At 40.5% G+C, this 22,568-nt stretch overlaps 1 protein-coding gene across 4 annotated transcripts in view; it reads left to right on the top strand.

The window, feature by feature from the left end:
* LOC124718883 (max-like protein X) overlaps positions 1-21,599 on the top strand; it is a 43,770-nt gene extending 22,171 nt beyond the window's left edge. For all 4 annotated transcript variants that reach the window (XM_047244521.1, XM_047244523.1, XM_047244522.1 and 1 more), the window contains 5 exons: positions 849-952; positions 3,595-3,735; positions 10,741-10,908; positions 11,393-11,506; positions 20,615-21,599. In XM_047244521.1, the coding sequence (XP_047100477.1) occupies positions 849-952; positions 3,595-3,735; positions 10,741-10,908; positions 11,393-11,506; positions 20,615-20,695 (608 nt within the window). In that variant the 3' untranslated portion in view covers positions 20,696-21,599. The remainder of the gene's footprint in view (positions 1-848; positions 953-3,594; positions 3,736-10,740; positions 10,909-11,392; positions 11,507-20,614) is intronic.
* Positions 21,600-22,568: the final 969 nt, after the last annotated feature.

Here is a 22,568-nt window from a genome sequence, read left to right on the forward strand (position 1 = left end):
TATAATAAATCAGTATCTAATCATGCTATTACCTCAATGCTTGATTCTTCAGTCAGTTCATAAGAGCAGATTTCCTTTTTCGTGTTGACCCAAACAATCTTTAGCATTCTTCTGTAGAGTCATATTTCAAAATCTCCTGTTCTGTTCTCATCTGAACTGTTTATCATCCACATTTCGCTTCCGTGCAAAGCTGTATTCCAAAGAAATACCTTCCGAAAAGCCTTCGTAGCACCTGGATTTATATTTGATGGTAAATATGTAAGGCAATTGGACACACGTTGTAAACTCCTTCCCTGTCGGTAGGCACACGCAAAAGAGAAAGAAAACTTGTTGGCTTTTGCCCTCAGCCACATTTTGTGCCACAGTTTGGCAGTCCGCAGCTTGTGGTCTAGTGACTAGCAGGGCTGCCTCTGGATCACGGGGTCCCAGGTTTGATTCCTGGCGGGGTTGGGGATTTTTCTCTGCCCGGGGACTGGGGATTTGTGTTTTCCTCATCATTTCATCATCATCATTGTTCATGACAGTGGCTATAATGGATTGTGTAAAATTTGGACTGTGTAACAATTGGGACTTTGTATGGGCACTGATGACCTCACAGTTGAGGGCTCCACAAACCAATTGTCATCACAGTTTGGCGGAGGGCGTTCATGCTGGAGACAGCTTGGTTGTCATACCAACATACGAGGTTGTGTAGTGATGGCAGCAGAGTTCATCCCTGCTTCTGATGGGGTATGGTAAGACTGTGGCGGGACAGCAGTCGGAAGTGCTGGGTGGGTATGTAGTTTAGAACTGTTAGTGGTCTATTTGTTAAAAACAGGAAGTGATGTGTAATTTCGTCTTTCGCACAGACGAGGAAGACGACAGTGACGGTGGAGGCACGGGCAGCAGCAGGGGGAGCAGCATGGGGAACGCACTGAGCTACAAGGAGCGCCGCCGTGAGGCCCACACCCAGGTACGTAGTGAGAGGAGTTGGTAACTTGCTAGAGACAGGCGTTCGGTGGTAGTAACAACTTGTTGGATATGTACAGTTCTGTGTATTACACCCTGCAGCTGATCACCTTGGTGGGCTGTCATCTGCAAGTAATCGATAAAAAAACATTTGTTCTCATCTATTAGAGCCTGATCTATTAGAGCGTTAATATCAAGAATAGTTTTTAAAATGGTGCCGTAGCATAGTGGTTAAGTTACTGGGGTGGAGTACTGAAGGTTATGTAGTTGAGTCCTATTGAGTCTACCTCTTTTTGAAATGACTATGGTCATTATTTTTATTCAGTTACTTGGTTCAAATACATTTTTTCCCCTTTCTAATCCTTTGTCAGGTCATTTTATTAATTTTGTATTTGCTTTCATTTTTACTTCCGTGCATTCTTTTTCAACTATTAAAATGCCGCATTTTTACAGAATTGAACTCCCTTGTGCAAAACAGCTTCAAACGCCTGATTGTTTCACCAAGGAGTTAATGTGTTAAATATTGGACTTCAAGCACATAAGCAAGAAAATATTTAGGAAAGGTATGAAATTATGCTTTTAAAATTTGTCAGAAGTTGCTGAGTGCCCTCATTTTCATTTGAGTAAAGTCCAGGTATTTGTTGCGATAAGTTAAACTGTCTCTAGCCAAACAGAAAGTTTATAATGGTAATACTTGTCTTATTGTGTTAAACTTTTAACATAACATCATACATCTTAATAAGTAGATGATGGCAGCATTTTAAATTTTTGAGTTTGGTCAACATTATAATGGTGTAAGTGCCCCGGAACAATTGGAGAATCTGTGAAAAACCCAGGAATTTTTTCATCCAGGAAGACCCCTGAAGTCTATTAGAATTTCAGCAATTTTTCATTGTTTTAGTTCTCAGTTAAATTTTTGTAATTTTGACTGATAAGAACTGATACTCTAACAAAGAATTTTACTTTAGGACACTACTGCAGAATAAGACTGTAGCGATGAATCATAAATGAAAGAATAACTCCAAAATAAAACTTCAGTTGCAATGAAAACGTACTATTTATAGCTACAAAATATAATGGACACATAAGTGTCTGCTAACAGCAAAATGTGTCAAAAAGGTTCCAGGACAAACACTATGCAATACTTCGTATCAATGAAATGCTTTCAATGAACATGATGCAATAACTGTTTAGGTTTCTAGCAGATCACGGGAAAATATTGCGAATGGTGGTTTGAAAAGCATTACCTTCAAAGTAAATTTCCTTTTACACTAGGTGAATTATGTATGGTACGTGTGAGAATGTGCGCCAAATTTCTTAAATCATGGAGGGTTTGACTCTCATCCGATACCTAATACTTTGAGGACCAGGCACTTAGAAAAATTTCGGGTCCAGAGGACCAGCCATTTATGGCATTACTTAAAATTTTAGTGGTACATTTGTGTTACCAAACGAAAGCGTTGGTATGTTGATGGGAGACAATAAAAAACACACAAACACACACACAAAGGTAAGTCTTTCCGCTCCCGGGATTGTAATGACTCCTTACCCTCTCCCTTAAAATAAAACCCACATCCTTTCGTCTTTCCCTCTCCTTCCCTCTTTCCTGATGAAGCAACCATTGGTTGCGAAAGCTTGAATTCTGTGTGTATGTTTGTGTTTGTTTGTGTGTCTATCAACCTGCCAGCACTTTCGTTTGGTAGGTCACATCATCTTTGTTTATATATATAGTGAAAAAGACCAACCTTGCAGGTTAGTTTTCCATATTTCTGTTAGTTCTTTCATAGATAACAAATTATGCAATAATGCTGGCAAGAAGTACAGTTATACTTTAAAAAAGTTCAGGTGAGTTCGTCAGCAATTTCACATGTAATTGGCTTTTCTATATAAAGTTGAAGTACTTGATGGAACATGTATTCGGTCAGGTAACCTACAAAATATTCGTTGCACAGTCTATAAAATCCTGCTTGTAAGAAATATTCAGCTGCTGCAATTCAATCTGTACCCTTAGGGTCCTGCCTAACCCTAATACACCCCCCCCTTCCTCCCCCCCCCCCCCCCCCCCGCCCACACACACACACAGACACACACACACACACACACACACACACACACACACATATTAACTTTTCCTGATTGCGTGTTTATGTTTCTGTTCATGCTACTTGAACAGTCATGTTGCGATTGGTTGACTGCATTACTTGTCCTATCTGCAGGGATTACATGACATGAGCTTTGATTGACTGACAAAAGTGCATTGCAATCTCAGTTTCAGTGCTTTGAAAGCTATCGTGCTGTATTTGGTGGATTCCCCCCCCCCCCCCCCCCCCCCCCCCCCCCCCAAAAGTGTCAGGAAGTTCTATGCCAGTGTATAAAATCCGTACCATTCAAAGGATTGATAAATTTTACAGCTCCAAGGGAAGTATATTGTCAATTAACATGGAAAAAATGTATTTTGACCCAGAGTACAGTGTATTTTCAACTGGGAAAAAGTGTATTTGAAACTGGAAAATCTGAGAAAAGTGCGAAATAGAATGCTCAAAGTCCTGTGGTATTTACATGTAAACTGCTTTGTTCTTCTGTGGAATCATTATCATGATCCTTAATACAACTAACTTATGTGTGTTGGCTTCGTATCGGTTGCAGGCAGAGCAGAAGAGGCGGGATGCCATCAAGAAGGGTTACGATGCGCTGCAGTCGCTGGTTCCGACGTGCCAGCAGCCCGAGACATCTGGCTACAAGCTGAGCAAGGCCACCGTCCTCCAGAAGTCCATAGACTACATAGAGGTACTACTCAGCCCCCCCAACATGGCTGTGGCCTGTGTAGAGCTGATGGCAAAAAATTCTTGATCATTTTGTGTGGCAATGTACAGTGAATCCGCTAAGTTGTTCATTTCAAATATTTCCTGAAAAATTTAAGATATCGTCATTCTCTTTTCACCCAAATGAATTGTGAATATGTTCTCACTAATTGATGTGTAGTCTCTCTTCACAACTTTATTAATTACAGGTATCCAAATGATTAATGGAAAATCTCATATTAAGATGTGAAACAAATACTAACAAAGAGATATAGGGGCTGGCCAGTACTTACCTCAGCTCAGTACAGCCGATAGATTCACAAAACAGAACAGAAAATTTACATTCCTAGCCTTCGGAACTTTGTTCCTTCATCAGGGAGGAGAGAGAGGATAAAAAAGGGAAGAAGGAAAAGTGGATTCAGTTACTCACAACCCAGGTTATGAAGCAACAGGGAAAGGTAAACAGGGAGGGTAGCAAGGATGGAGGCATGATTTGTGTAGGTAGCTTCATCAGTAAAGAGAATTCTTTGAAGAAAGAACCTGTTGTCACATCAGAACTGAGTGACAGAATTCTGAGCACCTACTGCAGTCGTGCTAGTTAATTGGCTGGTGAAGTGATACACTATGCGGACAGAAGCTCTTTGTGCACAAAATGCGAACAATGCTGGGTTGAATTATTCCAGATGTACTCGTAATTTCTATGGGGCTAAAATATTGATTATGAGCAACAGCTGCCAGAAAATATATTTTGTTCACTCCACTAATTGTGTGGCTGCTCTTACCCTCCAGTGTCCTTCCAGTGACAATTTTTTTGCACATTTGGTGACTTGTCACTCTTGTCTGCCACTCTCTGTTAGAATAACTATGAGAGGACAGCTCAACTACTTCGCATTCGTTTTGCATTCTCTGTAAAGTGATAACATGTATGGTTTCTCTTGATTTGTGTGAAAGACATTTATTTTTTCAAACTAACTAGCTCTTGACACAAGTGAATGACAGAGAGAAAGCCAGGCAGAAAAAAAGCTACATTACCTCGGTGTCCCTTTCATGCTGGTATTGTGGTGGTGCAATTCAGTTTCTTCCTTATCCGAACAGACACGTTTTCTTGTTTGGGCACAGAATCGCCAACTTTTGCATATGTATGTTGAAAACTGATAAAGCCTAAGTTCTGATTATTGTAATTGTTCTGATACTAATAATCATATTTTAGAGTGAAATGCTATTGAATTAGTCTGTTGTAGAACTATGATGCCAGCAGCAGAAATTATAAGAGACAGTCAGATGAAAAAACGACAGACAGAAAAGAAGTAAGTGAAGTTTTCATAATTTGAGAAAGAATTGCCAGGACTGTTAGTACATTTACCCACTGTGAGACAAGATGGTCAGTGCCTTTGTTGAAAAATGTTTGCAGTTCCCTGCCTCCAGGTGTGCACCTCTGTATCCAAAGGAAATTGATGGTCACAAATGTCTTCCTTCAGGGCCCTAAAAGTATGGAAATCACATGGGGAGAGATTGGGACGGTATGGAGGATGTGTAAGGGCTTCCCAGCGAAACTTCTGGAGTATACTCAAAGCAGACTTGGCAATATGTAGGCGAGCTCGCTTCCACCACACAGTCCTGATCTCTCCCCATGAGATTTTTGTATTTCTGGAGTGCTGAAGAAAGACTTCCGTAGGCAACAGCTAATATTTTTCCAGGAAGGCACTGAGTGTCTTGTCTCACAGTGGGATAAATGCTTTAACAGTTATGATGATTATCTTTGAAATAATGAACAGTTTGCTTACTTTTTTCCGTCTGTCTCTCTTTCGTTTGATTGCCACTACTCTGTAGTCCTAAGTAAAATGCAAAGTTGGTACCAATATATCTGTGATTAATATAACTGTTAAGAGACTATATGTTGTTCAGTATGATTTTCTCACAATTCATGTTGGTGAAAAAAGAATTATGATATATATTCACTGACACTTGAACATAAATGCAAGGTATAACAACCTCCCAATCATAGACACACAAACAAACACAAACAAACACAAACATACACAAAAAATTCAAGCTTTTGCAACCAACGGTTGCTTCATCAGGAAAGAGGGAAGGAGAGGGAAAGACAAAAGGATGTGGGTTTCAAGGGAGAGGGTAAGGAGTCATTCCAATCCCGGGAGCGGAAAAAAGCGCCCCCCCCCCCCCACACACACACACATCCATATCCATCTGCACATACACAGACACAAGCAGACATTTGTAAAGGCAAAGAGTTTGGGCAGACATGTCAGTCGAGGAGGAAGTACAGAGGCAAAGATGTTGTTGAATGACAGGTGAGGTATGAGCGGCGGCAACTTGAAATTAGCGGTGGTTGAGGCCTGGTGGGTAACGAGAAGAGAGGATATACTGAAGGGCAAGTTCCCATCTCCGGAGTTCTGACAGGTTGGTGTTAGTGGGAAGTATCCAGATAACCCGGACGGTGTAACACTGTGCCGAGATGTGCTGGCCGTGCACAAAGGCATGTTTAGCCACAGGGTGATCCTCATTACCAACAAACACTGTCTGCCTGTGTCTGTTCATGCGAATGGACAGTTTGTTGCTGATCATTTCCACATAGAAAGCTTCACAGTGTAGGCAGGTCAGTTGGTGAATCACGTGGGTGCTGTCACACGTGGCTCTGCGTTTGATCGTGTACACCTTCCGGGCTACAGGACTGGAGTAGGTGGTGGTGGGAGGGTGCATGTGACAGGTTTTACACTGGGGGCAGTTACAAGGGTAGGAGCCAGAGGGTAGGGAAGGTGGTTTTGGGATTTCATAGGGATGAACCAAGAGGTTACGAAGGTTAGGTGGACGGCGGAAAGACACTCTTGGTGGAGTGGGGAGGATTTCATGAAGGATGGATCTCATTTCAGGGCAGGATTTGAGGAAGTCGTATCCCTGCTGGAGAGCCACATTCAGAGACTGGACCCTGTATAGATCCTCTATATACTCCTTCCACCTTTCTGCTTTCCCTTCTTTGCTTAGAACTGGGATTCCATCTGAGCTCTTGATATTCATTCAAGTGGTTCTTTTTTCTCCAAAGGTCTCTTTAATTTTCTTGTAGGCAATATCTATCTTACCCCTCATGAGGTAAGCCTCTACATTCTTACATTTGTCCTCTAGCCATCCCTGCTTAGCCATTTTGCACTTCCTGTCGATCTCATTTTTGAGATGGTTGTATTCCTTTTTGCCAGCTTCATTTACTGCATTTTTATATTTTCTCCTTTCATCAATTAAATTCAGTATCTCTTCTGTTACCCAAGGATTTCTACTAGCCCTCGTCTTTTTACCTACTTGATCCTCTGCTGCCTTCACTATAGGCACCTCAAAGTCTTCTCACAGCCTTACAGCATTGCCACTTAGTGATAATTTCAAATGTTAGTAAATAAATAAATAAATAGTCATCTCTCCTTTTACTGTGCAATATGAAAAAAGGACAGTCTCATAGTTTATAGGTGCATGGGATATTCATTTTATCATGGAAACGTAAAACTATTCTGAGACATAAAAATAAAAGTTCTGTAAGAGGTGTGAATCTGTTCGACCTGTGTAACGAAAAACGTATGAATTTGCCTTCTGTTGGACCTTGTAGAAATTCCAGCAAAAAAGTTGTTAAGAAAACTATGAAATCAATTTTAGTAACATCTGAGATGACATTATTATGTCATGTTACATGTAAACACATTTTATTTATGAGAGACTCAGTGTGTGACTGTGCGAGTACTTGTATTCCACATTCAGGATTTTAGTTCCGTCGGTTCACCTTAATACGACCGAGAATATTCCCTACTTCTCAAAAAATTTTATGTGCAACTTTCAGGCCAATAGTTATGTTGAACTCGAGCAAAATATATGTGTGTATATGGTTTGTGAAACCTAAGTTTAATCGTAATTTCAGCACCAATAAGAAATGTGATGTAGGTTAACCTTGTTGCCAATGATCTTCTGTAAAAGCTACAATATTGTTGACATCTATAGGTTGTGAGAAAAGTATGATGAACGGTGCATTCCTTGTGGTGATGCTTAATAGTAAGTTTTCATTTTACATCAACAGAGAGCAAGATTTGTGAATGGAACCATCCCAGACAATAATGCAAGTAGTTTCCTTTTACCGTACACTTTAAGTGATGTGGGAATAACCAACCTGTACTTCCGAGGAAAGTGGGTAGTCAGACATATAGACAGGAAATTGGCTGCAGACGTATTATGAGGGTAGGGTCCTCACATCGACCTGAAGGTTTAGTGGGATACAACAGAAAAGTATTTCGGGGGTATCTAACCGTGGGAATTGGTGCGAACATTGTGTTACCTGGTAGAACATGACTCATGTTCATAATAGTGTATTCTAAATGAAAATACCCCTCATAATTATGATAGAATAGTTGAGGCTTTGTTTTATATATACATACTTACACAGGCATGTCAATGGAAGTACAAATTATCTGTATTTTGAGCTGCACATTATATCGATAAACATACCAATTCCGTGCAGTGTGTACATTACAATAGGAAAAACAATTTTTAACTGCCATTCCTTTGAGTAATTTTATTTTATTTTATTTTTTTGTTTTTTTAAACTGAAATAATATGACATTCGTATCAAAAGAGAAATTGCCCAGAACTTACCTTCATGTGGCAGAATGTTTAGATTCATAAAAAATGCAGTTTGATTTCTTTACAAGTTATAAATAACCTTTGGCTCCCTGTATTTTACCCCTGCTATCTTCAGATTTCAAGCAGCGTATTCCAAAACTTATTCTAAATCTACTAATGCTATAAATAAAGGTTTGCCTTTCTTGAAGCTATTTTCTAAGGTACATTATGTGATCAGTGTAGCCTTGTGTGTTCTTACATGTCTCTGGAATTCAAATTGATCTCATCACAGCTTCAGTTAGTTTCATGTTTCTTCTGTAAATATTTGTGGCAGTAATTTGAGGTTACTGTTAATACAGGTTGACACAGAAAAATGGAAACTTTTGGAACACCTAATAAAAAATAGAATAAAATGTACCAAAGATTTTTACTGACAGCAACTGAACAACAATAACTTACCTGGTGAGAGACAGTAATCCAAATTATTAATGTCTGAAAATTGTATCCTGTGGATGTTGTCCTCCTGTACATATGCAGTATTTTGATCTGCTGCCAAGCGGGGTCGTGTAATGGTTAGCACACTGGACTCACATTCAGGAAGGTGATGGTTCAAACTTGTGTCCTGCCATCCTGATTCGGGTTTTCCGCGATTTCCCTAAGTCGCTTAAGGCAAATGCCAGGATGGTTCCTTCAAAAGAGCATGGCCACTTTCCTTCTCCAACCTTCCCTGATCCGAGCTTGTGCTCTGTCTCTGATGACCTCGTTGTTGACAGGATGTTAAACACTTACCACCTCCTCCTCCTCCTCCTCCTCCTCCTCCTCGATCCTTCAATCTGCACTTGAGGTTCCTCACTGATTGCTGCAACATGTCAGCTGGGAACCACAAATTCCGTGTTGAGTTCTTTGCTTTGGTACACCCATTGTTCTCGGGCAAGTCGTGTAGGGCATACAGATGTATTAATCTGGAGGACAAGAGAATGCCATGGAGTCTTGAAATGACATGATTACCAAACAATTCTTGGACAGCTGCCATTGATTGCTTAGTAGTTTGCAATGTCCGCCATACTGTTAAATCCAGGTTTCAGTAATTTGTGGTTTACTGTTCGATGCAGGTGCAACAGAAGATTGCAAGGTCTCAGCATAACAATCTGAAATGTTTGAAGGGTGTTCATGTACTTCATTATGGTTGCTATTTGCCCAGTAATGGTAGTTCTGCTTATTCACATAACCTGTGAGATGAAATTGGGCCCCGTCGACATTCACAGCTTGTGTGGAAATCCATTGCCCTTATTTACATTAGTCATAATTTGCTGACAGAATTCCAATCATAACTGGTAATTGTTGTCCTTCAGTAGTTACGCAGGTTGCTTGTAAGGATGAAATTTCAGTCATAATGGAGAATTCAGTGAACACTCCCTCATGGCACTCTGCTAACAGCTGCTTGTTTACAAACAGAATGCCGTTGGCTCCGTAAGACTGAAACGCGTGGAGTATGAGCCCTTCTCGGTCATCCTGTCATTTCTTTTTTAGAGCAGATTGAGTCTCTTCAAAATTTTTAATCGACATTTTTATCGAGTTTAGAGGGAACCTGACTGTCACCTTGTATTAACACTTTGAAAACCGGCCATTTAGAACAACATTGGGCCAGGAAACTCGGCTTGTATGCTTTTATTTGAAGTGTTACTGACACATATGTAATTGATGTATGTTGAAGAGACATATTAAAACAGGACCAAGCTTCAAGATTTATTTTTTGTATTTACGTTAGTTCTTTGACAGATTACAAATTTTAAAATAATGATGACAGAAAGTATAATTATCACCCCAAGAAAAATGTCTGAGTTGACTAATTGAGCAATTCCTTCCTATTGGAACTTCAAAATTTCTTGCTCACTCAACAGACATGATTTATTTGTTGCAGAATTACAGCAAACTGCGAAACCTAATGAGTACACCCACGAAATTACATCAGGGCGACTGTGTTGGCTCAACCATTTGTGACAGCAGCTGTTAAGTTCGCTAATGTTTGTTTCGAAATAATTCTAGAAATTGACTCCAGTAGGCATCACCAGTCAAGATCGTGAGACATCCGTACATTGTTCTCGTATGAAATGAGTCCAATTTTTGAGCAATTGGTGGCTCGTACATTGAGAAAATCAGGGCCCAGCCTATACTCATGCAGTCTTCTTGGCACAGAGTTGCGGCCCAAGCTGTGTTCCGGTTTGGTCTCAGTCTCTAAGGTGTTAATATGCAGGAAAATTGGATCGTAACTCCGAAATGATTCAAATTTGATTGTAAAAATAAAATGCTTTGACTGGAGACTGCATTTTACCAGAAAACATACCCACAACATGTCACATTGTTGCCACTCTCGTTGCAGTTCCTGCTGCAGCAGAAGAAGAAGCAGGAGGAGGAGCGCAACAGCCTGCGCAAGGAGGTGACGGCTCTGCGCATCATGCAGGCCAACTACGAGCAGATTGTGAAGGCGCAGCAGAGCCAGCCAGGGCAGGCTGTGCAGCGCGTCTCGGATGAGACCAAGTTCCGCGTGGTGAGTGTGTGCCACGGTTCCCTCAATCGTTGACGACATTTGTAAAAAGTGCCGCCTTCATACGTGTATGGTAGTGAACGGCATCAGTGCATATTGAATCTGTTTTCTGTCACATAATTTGGATAGGTAGCCTACTACTGTTTATTCGTAGCATTGTCCAGGACACTGAAGTAAATTTCACTCTCTTAGTAATGAAAAATTTAAATAATTGATATCATACCTAAGGAATAATTTGTATGTGAGAAACTAAGGTGGACAGTGGAAAGTTTTTAAAGATACAGTAATGTGCCATAACCACTAATGCAGACACTAACCCAGTAACGTATACAAGAGAGATAGCACCGTTATTTTAACATTTTTTTCCACCTCATCTGTTCACACATCCAATAATTTACCCCAGACTATTAAAATAACTGTTGAATTTGAAATGAAAAAACCCTTATAACTTCAGGGTGTAATTATAAAAATTGTCTTTAATCTTCAGTTTCAGGCTGTGATGGATCAACTCTTCCAATCATTCAGCAACATCTCTGTGTCAAATTTCACTGAACTGTCAGCTTGTGTCTTCAGCTGGTTGGAGGAACATTGTAAGCCACAGGTGGGTGATAGTAGATAACTAATATACAAAATAAAAATTCACAAGTCAATACCTGCCATGTTTGGTAACTTTAATAGTGAAGTAGTACTGCATTTCGTGCAACTGTTTCAGCGTCATGATTGGCCTCATCTTAATGCAGCTGTTAGGCACATTAACGCGGGGCTGGAGAATGCACTGATGGCAGAGGGCATGGGTCACATTGCATTGGTGCCGGTTGAGTCTGTCAGTAGATCGGATTTCACTAGGCATAGCCTGCACCTCAATAGGTATGGGAAGGGGAGGCTGGCGAAGCTTATAGGTGACGGTGCAGGAGTGGTGGTGAGATCGCTCATGGAAAAATTCCTGTAGTAGTTGGTGCTAGAGCTGCACCTATTTTGGATTGAAGTCGGAAGTTTATCAAAGGGCTCACCTTCAGAGGACATCATGTTTCCAAGTAGAGAAGGAATTAGCATATTTCATCAGAATATAAGAGGTATTAGAGATAAAGTTAGTGAACTGCTTGTAGATGTTGACTCTGAAATTATTGGTATATTGGAGAACCACTTAAATAATTTGACAGTTCAGAGGCTTCCTCTACCAGGACACAAATTAGCTGGCTCTTTTTCAAGGGGTTCCTTGTGAAGTGGGGGAGTGGCCATGTACGTAAAAAGCAGTATTCCATTTGAGTCCATAGACGTATCATGGCACTGCACTGAACAGGTATTGGAATGTTGTGCAGGAGCAGCTGAGTTTAGTGAAACTAAACTACTAATTGTTGTTGTTTATAGGTCCCCAAACTCTGACTTCAGAGCATTTCTGCTCAAGCTAGAGGGGGTTCTTGATTCACTTTATAGGAAGTACCAGAAATTTGTTTTATATGGTTACTGCAATATAAATTTTTTATATGATTGTGTAAGAAAAAGGATATTGACAGATCTAAATTCATATGATCTGATGCAGGTTGTGTTTTTTCGAACTAGGGTGCAAGGGAACAGTAGCACAGACATGACAATATTTTATTCATTCTTCATTAGTAGATATGCATTCTGTTAGTAAAAGGGTGAATGGCCTTTGCCATTTATAGGATTTATAAGTTTTACAGCTCCGAGGGAAAGTATATCGTCACTTGACAATGAGAAAATTACTTTCGCCAGGGAAACACTGTATTTTCACCTGGGAAAGAGTGCGTTTTTAACTGTGAAATTTGGGAAAAATTGTTGAAATCTTATTTTTTTTCTTGTTTGCATATGCAGCCTGGCATTGCATGGCATGCTGCATGCACCCTGACATTGCACGACGTGCCGCATGCACCTACGGGGACATGCTGAAAAGTAAAGCTCTGAATTTTTTACTCTGTTCTCAGTATTGACTGAGGTATTACATGTTCTGCATATTATTCAATCGACTTTCCCACTTTGCTGATGCAAGTTGCAACCTGTGGCCTAGAAGGCTCTGTATTGTAGTGTGTAACACGGTAGTATGTAATGCAATGGTGTCGGCTAACCACAGAGAAGGTGCTTCCAATTGAAGTCCATAGAAGAATGAAAGCTGTGTACAGTGGTGATCGTATTGGCATCACAGATTTGAGACGTTCGGTTGTTTATTCTCGTAATGAAGGGAACAGTGGTCATAATGTAATATTACACGCTGTTTAAGCAAATGACACTTCCGACTCCATATTTATGACAAGGAATGGTGATCGTGACAAAATAGTGAAGTAGTATTAGGTAGGAAATATGTCGTGAAACACATACTGTGCACAGTTGTTTTGTTTCACGTTTGTGCAGAGTTGAACAGAGAGATGTGAGGCTCGAGTAATTGGCAAGATGCGACGGAGGATAAATGTCTTCACCTACTGTGCGTGGGGACTTTTATGCGTTGATGTCACAGCTTGGTGGTGTCTTGACTGTAAAGGAAGAGCCATCCTCTCCAAGAATGTAAACAGCAACAAACAAAGGAAGGTCTAAAATGAAATAACTTACTTCTTGTTGGGCCTTCAAGGCAGACGTTATATTTAATTGTTATATTTAATTTAATTATGAAGTAACTGTGGTCTGTGCACCCATTGAAGCAAATAAAAGATAGTCAGTGATGAAACATTGAGATATTTAGTAATTAGAGTAGATATTGTTTTTCCTTCTACCAATAACAGCTGCAGAGCAGATGAGTTCAAGTCATCGCAGGGCTGCGCACAGTTCTATGGAGTTATTGCTTGGAGGACCTTCACATAAAGAAGATAACGAACGGTGACTGAGTTACATTAAAGATAAATTAATCCACAATGCATAGGGTGACAGATCAGTGTTTGTGTTCTGATTCAGCTCCAGACACATAACAAGATGGCCAAAAACACTTCAATAACATCCTGTGTGTCAAAGGTTGGAGTGGATGACTGCATACAGCAACCAACAAGACCCCTCAGAATCGGGTTGATGAACTCGTCATAAAAAATTGTCAGCTAACACAGACATAGTTCTAAGGGAGGTGTGGCATATCACAAGAGCGTGTTCAGACCATCATTGCAGAACTGTGGTACAGGAAACAGTGCACGGGTGGTGCCTCGAATGCTCATTCCTGGCCGCAAAGGTTCACAGACACTGTTCAAGACCGTGATGTCGGATGGCAAAGTCATGCTCACAGTGTTCTATGATGATCGAGGTGTGCCGCACTTGGAATTCGGCCTAAAGGCACCACTGTAAACTCTGCAAGGTACTGAGAGACTCTCAGAAAATTGAAAGCAAGGTTTCAAAGAGTTCGTGTCTACACATGGAGCAGACCACACACGAGCATTGCGACATCTGCTACAATCCGACATCTTGGGTTTACTGTCATTGATCATCCTTTATACTGTTCTGACTGGGTCCCATCTGATTTTCATCCATTTACAAATCGTAAAGAATGCCTTCATAGTGATGAAGCGGTGCAAGCAGAGGTAGGGTTGTGGCTCTGTCAACAAAGTCAGACATTCTACGGTGACGGTATCAGCAAACTGGTCTCTCTGTGGCAGAAACATGTTTGTCGCCAGGGTGACTGTGTTGGGAAATAAATGTTTAGACAAGAAGAATAAAGATGTAGAATGTTAATAAAGTTCATTTTATTTGAAAAGCTTTAAGAATTTTCACATAAAAAATTTGGAGGCATTATTTTTCACCTCATCCTTGTAGGTACTAGTGGATACAATGAACATCTGAGAATGAGAATCTGATTTTGGGGAAGGGGGGACATATGTGAGCTGGCTGGTTGGTACTTCTCGTCTGGCAGCTTTCCCACACTGGAACTCTTAGGAGTCTGGAGCAGCAGGGCCTCACCATTGGCGACAATGCCTTCATTTGACTTAGTTTTCTTGTTTAGTCGGCTTCTCCAGAGGCCCTACCGGAGCTGTAAGATTTTACAGCTTTGGCGTTCGAGGGTGTTAGAAGGTGTCTTCCAGTTTGTCAGCATCCTGAATCTCACTCTTCCATTCTGAGACGCCTGTTTGCCCAATGGTCAACCTGAGGCTGATGACCGCACTGCTCTCTATGATGTCGTTCTGCTTATCAACACAGGAATAGTTCATTCCCATGACTAAGCTGTGTTGCAACATCGTATTTCTCTGCACAACATTTTGGTTTCTAATGCCAGTGACATCTTCAGAGGATGTAAAGACTTCATTTGTAGATTTCCAACAAGCTAGCATTATGAAGCTCGTCTGAGCTTGAAAATAACTAACGGAAGTCTTTATAACTTTAGAGGATATCTCCAGCACCAGAAGCCAGGACATAGGCTCAGAAACATGTCTTTGAGTACGTCCTAATGCCCACAAAACCGAATAAAAACTGGCCACAGAAGCCTGAATTGTATGATCAATATTTGCAGTGAAATTTCTTGGCAGATTAAAACTGTGTGCAGGACTGAGACTCTTGGTTGGGATCTTTGCCTTTTGCAGGCAGGTGCTGTTCTGACTCAGCTATCTACCCTCACAGGTTTACCTCGGCCCGTACCTCATCTTGCACCTTCCGTGAGGTTCGAGTCTCCGTGCAGCACACCGTTTTTCTGCCGGGAGGTTTCATATCAGCATTTCTTTCTTTAGTATTTGCAGTGTTTGTGTTCCAGAGATATCTGCTATGGAGAATTGTTGGTAGAACTTTAAAAGGGGCCATCTATGTTTCGACCTCGAGGTGTAGGTAACACCTGTTGCAAACATTCCATAAAACTTATGATGGTGGGATAGTAGAACTGTACATAACTGTGTTTCTGTTTTGATTGCAGGAGAAATATTATTTAATGTAACAACCACCTTAACCCTTTCTGCTGCAGTGTCGATTAGCGCACGACATTGTGAATTTTGTTTTCCGCTCCAATGTCGAGTTTTCCGCTCCAATGTCGAGCCTCATACGACACGATTTTTCGCAGCTCCCACACCGTCAATTCTCGATTCTGAGAGTACTGGGCATCAATGGTGCTTAGTGCTGCCATCTAGGGGAACGTGTGTTAACCCAGTGTCAAACTGTAGAAGTTGTGTTGAAAGGAATGTTGGAATTATTACGTTCAAGTTCACAAGCGCGCAGTGGCTAATTTTTCATGTTCAGTTCTTTCTGAGGAAGAGATTTTACAGCTTTGTGAGAAATCAATGGTAGTAAGAGTGATTTTGAAGGTGGGAGTGGTTCATTTCTAAACAGTTTTAGTGAAGATGATGATGATGGAAACCACGAAAATGTACATTTATCTAGTGATTCAGCAGAATATTTGTGGTGGGAACGAAAATGACTCTGACTTTACAGACTTTTCTTTTGAAGATTTGAAGTTTGGTTTTATAATTGGATCTGTTAATGTTCCATCATCACCAGTTGGTTTCTTTCAGTTAATTTTTACAGACAGCATATTTCAACAAATAGCAGACCAAACAAACAGGTATGCTACAGTAAAAATAAGTAAAGTGACACCACTTCCACAACATTCTGCGTGGTGAGACTGGAGAAAAGTTACCAAGGAAGAAATGAAATGATTCCTTGATGTGTTATTGAATACAGCATTACAAAAATGTAAAAATTCACATGACTTTTTATCAAGAGAATGGTTGCAATCGTCTGACTTCTTTTCAGACCGTTTTACTTGCAGACTATTTATGTAAATTTTCTGGGCACGTCATGTTTCTAATCCAGAGAGTGCTACACATGTCAGCAGTCAGGTTCAGTCACATCTGAGTAAATCGAAGAATCTGTCGGATTACTTGTCTCCCAAGTTTCTCAAAATTTATTGACGGTACAGGTATTTAGCTGCTGATGAATCTACAGTATCATTCAAGGGTCATCTGTTACTCAAAATGTACTCCTCAAAAACAAACAAAATGGGGACTCAGAGTTTACATGATTTCAGATTCATCAAGTTGCAATTTGATACCTTATTTTGGCACGGTAACAAAAGAGTCATTGATTCGTGTAGACCTGAATTTTTTGAGATCATAGTTCTTCAATTGCTGGCTAATATGAGAAATGCTACTGAGCAATCAGTGTATCATATAGGCGTTGAATTGTCAGGTGAACTGTCAAATCAGAACGTGCATCTCACAGGAACGATCCACGGCAATCGCAAAAATCTGCCAGCTGCAATCAAGAAAGCAGTTCTGCAATTGATGGAAGCATGAAATAAAATGTCTCCGGAATAGCAAAATGATGGTTCTGGCATGGCTAGATAAATGAATTGTTCTCTTGCTCTCTACAGCAGCTAATAACTCAGTACGACTTACAGGAAGGAGAAAGAAAGGAGAGGGAAGAAATAATGAAAAAAAGCCTGAAGTGGTGGCGAAAACTGTACTTCTGGTTGTTGGAGGTAGGACTTGTAAACAGCTATTTGCTGTACGAGAATCACTGTGAGATAAACAACTCGAAAAAATTGTGTCTCAGAGTTTTCCGTAAAAGTATTATAAGAGACTTAGTTGGTGAAGAAAGAAATCGAGGGCAGAGTTGAGGATGTCATTCAATTTCTGATGATGAGGAACACTTGAATGGACAGTTGGACATTATTACTTCTATTTACATTTGTCCATGAATGAACACTAGTCCTTCTTTTATGTGCCATCACATGTGAGATGCCAATAGTGATCAGACATCATATTTATTACCCAATAACCTTGATAATGATGTTCCTGAGTTTTAAGTTCCTGATGGAACTGTTCACCATGTTCCTCTGATTTGCCAACCAGATTGTCCTGAAAATTGTCTAGTTGTGAGATTATAAGGTGTAGTTTTAGGGAGACCTTGCATCGCAACTGTTCAAACGACTGTAGCAGATCTTTCACTATTTTCTTGTAATCAGGGTGCTTATCTGGCCAGGGAAATGATGCACAATATATTTTCAACTGCTCTTAGCTTGCTGTTCCATTTGTCATTCTACTTGGAGTCTTCTTCAGACATCAACCCATGTACATCCAATTCTTCTTTCAACTTTGCAGCCAACAGGTTTGGGATTTGGCTACACGGTTGGGAATTGGTTACACAGGTATTGGAGACAGTTTCCTCTTTTGTCCAATGAATCACAAACTGCTTCATCGGTGTGAACTTAATGTACAGTGGAGGCATTAGAATGTGATCTGGATTATTCAAATGCTTACTCACAATGTACTTTGAACTTGCTGTTATGTTTCTCCTCTTAGGCCACACTCTCGTAGTCCAATATGTAGCAATCTGCTATGAATCCCACACTGTGCAGTGGTACTGCAAAAGAAATGAAGATGCACAAGAATAGTGTAGTGAGTGTCTTTAGATCTGTTTCATCTCTTAAGTATTCTTCCAATAAAACTCATTCCTTAGTTCATCTTCCCCATAACATTTTCTTTGTGTTCTTTCCAATTTAAGTTGTTCGTAAGTGTCATTCCTAGGTGTTTAGTTGAATTTATGGGCTTTAGATCTGATTGATTTATTGTGTAACCAAAGTTTAACAGATTTCTTTTAGCAGTTGTGTGGATGACTTTGTACTTTCCATTATTTATGGTCAGTTGCCAATTTTTGCATAACAAGGGTACCCGAAATCGTTAATTGTTACAAGAAACATTCTAGAAGTTCATTAACAAATAATTTAATGAAAATGTGATGTTCCTGAGGGACGATTCCATCTGTTTCTGTTTTACTTAAAAAAAAATTAAAACTGCTTCCTGTATGATTTATCAAATTATAAATTTCTCCCATACACTTACTGAATTCTAAACAATAAAATATTTGTTTATGTTTGTTATCAATGAGCACAACACAAGGTCTTAGCCTGCAGACTTTTAAGAACTTTTAAGGTTTTTGAAAACTGGAAACAGGTAGTTTTTATATGTGGATAAACTTTATGTGCCATACTTATAGTTGATATCTGTGTTTAAGATATAAGCCATTAAGTAGCAGTGTGTGCTAAAAAAGTTTGTATGCAGCTCATAGTTAAAGGCTCTGAAGTGGAACCGCCCCAAAATACAGAGTGATTAATTAAACTTCCACTAATTGGACCAGTGTAGTCAGAAAACTATTTACCGTATTGGTACCCAACTTTGTAGGAATGATGATCAGAATGTGCACTGTAGGATTTGCATTGTTATAGTTGGAGCCATGAGTGATTGCGGTCGAGCTTAGGAATGCTCTGCGCTCCTACGTCATGGATACTCCAACAGCCAATGAGCATTCAGTAGTGTTCTGAATGCTCTGCTCTGAATGACATAGCTAATGTAAGCGTTAAACATGAGTGATTGTAGTGAGTTGTTTAGTAAATTTATTTCATTTGTTGGGAGTTGTCATTGCTGACGGTGGTGGTATGATAAATTCTGCATAAGCAAGTGAGAGACATAATTTGCAGGAATTCAAGCGGAAAGCATGCGCGTACTGCAACTGGTGCTTGGAATTGTCAACAATGCCATTCCTGTCCATGCCTTGACATGCACAAACTGCCATCATCCGTGGATCGGATTATAGTAGTGTTAGCGTGTCATGACTTGCTGTTATGTGCCGGCAACATTTCTCTTCTCCTATTCTGTTCTTCTTCCGAGATCCTTAGTATCCTCTTCTCTTGTTTACTCCACTAGTGACACACTATCCTTTTCCTGTATCCTTCTCAGTCGTCAATCTGTGGTATATTGGTCGGTGTGTACTTGCTCCTCCAATTTTCCTTTCCTTCCATGTGATCCCCATTTGAGACCCATACTTTTGTATTTCAGTAACCCACTTGGTTCGTGTATTCCGTCTTGTCATTCCTATTGTGTCTCATGCGTATTTATACCTTGTAACATTCCTGCTCTCATTGTTCGCTAATATTTGTATAACATTTAGGTATAATTGCAGTTTACTCCAAACTAACAGCTTTGTTTCAATAATTTCAAAATTATTCAAAACCAGGAAGTGAAACTTGCCTTTTCGGATCAATGCCTTTAATGATTGTTGATTGTAAACATTTCTTTAGTAGGCTGGATTGTTATTAATTTGCACACAACCTGTAGAAGTGTGGATTTTTGAATAAGTATCAACAGCCAAATACTGCAATTCTTCCATTTATTCACATTTTTCTTGCCGACATAACATCGAAAGCAAATTTTTGCCTTCTGCTTGTTCAGCCACAATCTCATGCACTGTAACTCTGTGCACTACTTCCCATCATACAGCTGTGCTGCAACTACCTCTCCCGCCAAAATTCAGGACACAAATTGAATCAAAGACATAATGTTTCATGCAAAAGATGTGTGATGAAAATGATTTGAAGTAAAATAACACTTCTTGTTTTTAAGTTTTTTGTGTACTTCTTATAATAATTTGAGATTATGAAATAATTTTGTGAAATAAATTAATTGGTCTGAAGTATTCATATTGTTTATAGACAGTTGAAAAGGTAATTTGAAAACATTACTAATAACTGTATTTAGATATGACAGGACAACATATACAATCATTGTTTAAGCTTAATCTGCTCCAAAAGTAAATATGTGTGAGTCATCTTAATGATATAAACAAAACTGACAAATTGAACTTGTTTATTGCACAGTGACATACAGTGAAGATACTGATACCCCTTGAAAGAAACTGCCATACTGCAGTTGCATTACATCCTTCACAAGTGCACATGTAGATAAGTGGTGATGATTCTGTAACCTTGTCACTCATTGCAGACGATGCTTTATTGGTGTTGCAGACGCTGCACGATGTGGTGCTGGGTGTCTTGCAGCAGCTCAACTCGCAGTTGGCTCTCCAGGGTGGCGGCGCCAGAGTCTGAGGTCTGCAATATCGCTGCCAGTCGAACCGTGTCACGTGCCTGTCCGGTCCAGAGGTGGCCTGGGAGGAGAGGAGCAGCGTGCCCGTAACACTTCCTCGCTGTGGTGTCCGTAGGGTGTCCGCTTCCCTCCGGCTCGTCTGGTGGTCTCACGTGGAGTAGCAGTCATGGTGTGGAGTGCTCTCGTCACGTTCCACACCTTGCCATGGCCGGAATCTCTTGTGACATCAGTCTTTGCGACTGGGGAACAAAGTACTGGAAGGGGAGAGGGAGGCTAGCAGTATCGTAGCAACTAGCATCGCCAGAGAGCTGGCACAGAGTCTACCGATACAGTGGTGTCTCGTTTACGGTGCAGCACTGCTCCAGAGGAAGTAATTTTTATGCGGTTACTTTGCTCATTCTGCGATCATTAGTATCGAGTCTTGAGGCATACACAGGTCCTCAATCTTTGTACTCTCCGTTTCTTGCAGTGTATCAGGTGAGATGCAGTACTTGTACATTCTGCTACAGTTACCAGTCTTAACAAAAGGTGAGCAAGTGGACACTAAAATTACTCTGTCTTGTGCTGACTTACAGACTCACTCCCTCTCATGTCCCTCTCCCATACCTGTTCCTCTCCCCTCCCTTCCTCTCTCCCCCTCCCACCCCACCCCTCCCCTCCGAGGACATTGCCATTTTCTTCCCCCAGCTTTGTCCTGTGAGCTTATACTGCATCTGTAATGACCACATAGTAAATGAGATGTGAAAATCTAACTTCCTCCTTTTTTTGCAGTACGAACTGAATGAACGAAATTTTCACTCTGCAGTAGAGTGTGTGCTGATATGAAACTTTCTGGCAGGTTAAAACCGTGTGCCGGACCGAGACCGAACTCGGGACCTTTGCCTTTCGCACGCAAGTGCTCTACCGATTGAGCTGCCCGAGCACGACTCACGACCCACCCTCACTGCTTTAATTCTGCCAATATCTCATCTCCTACCTTCCAAACTTCACAGAAGCTCTTCTGCTTGCAGGAGCCCAGTTGGTAGAGCACTTACCTGCGAAAGGGAAAGGTCCCGAGTTCGTCTCAGTCCGGGACGCAGTTTTAATCTGCCAGGAAGTTTCATATCTGTACTGAATGAGTTAGTGAAGTTGTAAGAAACCATATTCACATTTGGAATGAGAGTAGTTCAGATCCCCATCTGTATTTAAAGTGCTTCCCATGATTTTTTCAATTGCTTAATTCAGTTGCTTAGATGTGTCCTTCCCCATCATTCGTCACCCCGAGCTTGCATTCTGTCCGGGATGTCAAATCGTAAACTTCCTTCTGTTGAAATATTTGGACACGGAAGAAGCTATATGCAGAATCCAGGATACAAAAGGTAGCACTAACAGACAATTCTGGTTATATATTCTTTTCTGACAAATATATGTTAATCTCACAGCCCTTACAGTCCTTACACATAACTGGCAGTTTGTGACAACGAATCACACCAGGATAATTCAGTGTTTGCCACTGAAAACTGTGAACTGTTGACTTTTTTTTCTCCATGTCAGGAAGCAGTGCTGTAAGTCACACACGGCCATATGTTTATGAAGCAAATGACGAGTGAAAGTTATTTGTAAACAGTCTGACTGTAATGTTGTGTATACAAATTTTGAACTGTATTTGATCAGTTTTCCTGAGATTACGTAATGATCAAAGTCATTTGGCCTCTGCAGCGATTTTTGCATCCCTGTCCTCTTTTCCCCTCTCATGTGATGCCATGAGACTCATCTTAGACAGATTTGTACATTGTTTAAAGATATGTAGGGACTAGTTATGTCAGATGTACAATAAAAGAAATTACCGCTTTTACAGACTGATAATGCTACCCTTTCAGTATGTGTGAATTGCAA

This window comes from Schistocerca piceifrons, chromosome 10 (genome assembly GCF_021461385.2).
Source record: "Schistocerca piceifrons isolate TAMUIC-IGC-003096 chromosome 10, iqSchPice1.1, whole genome shotgun sequence".
Lineage (NCBI taxonomy): Eukaryota > Metazoa > Arthropoda > Insecta > Orthoptera > Acrididae > Schistocerca > Schistocerca piceifrons.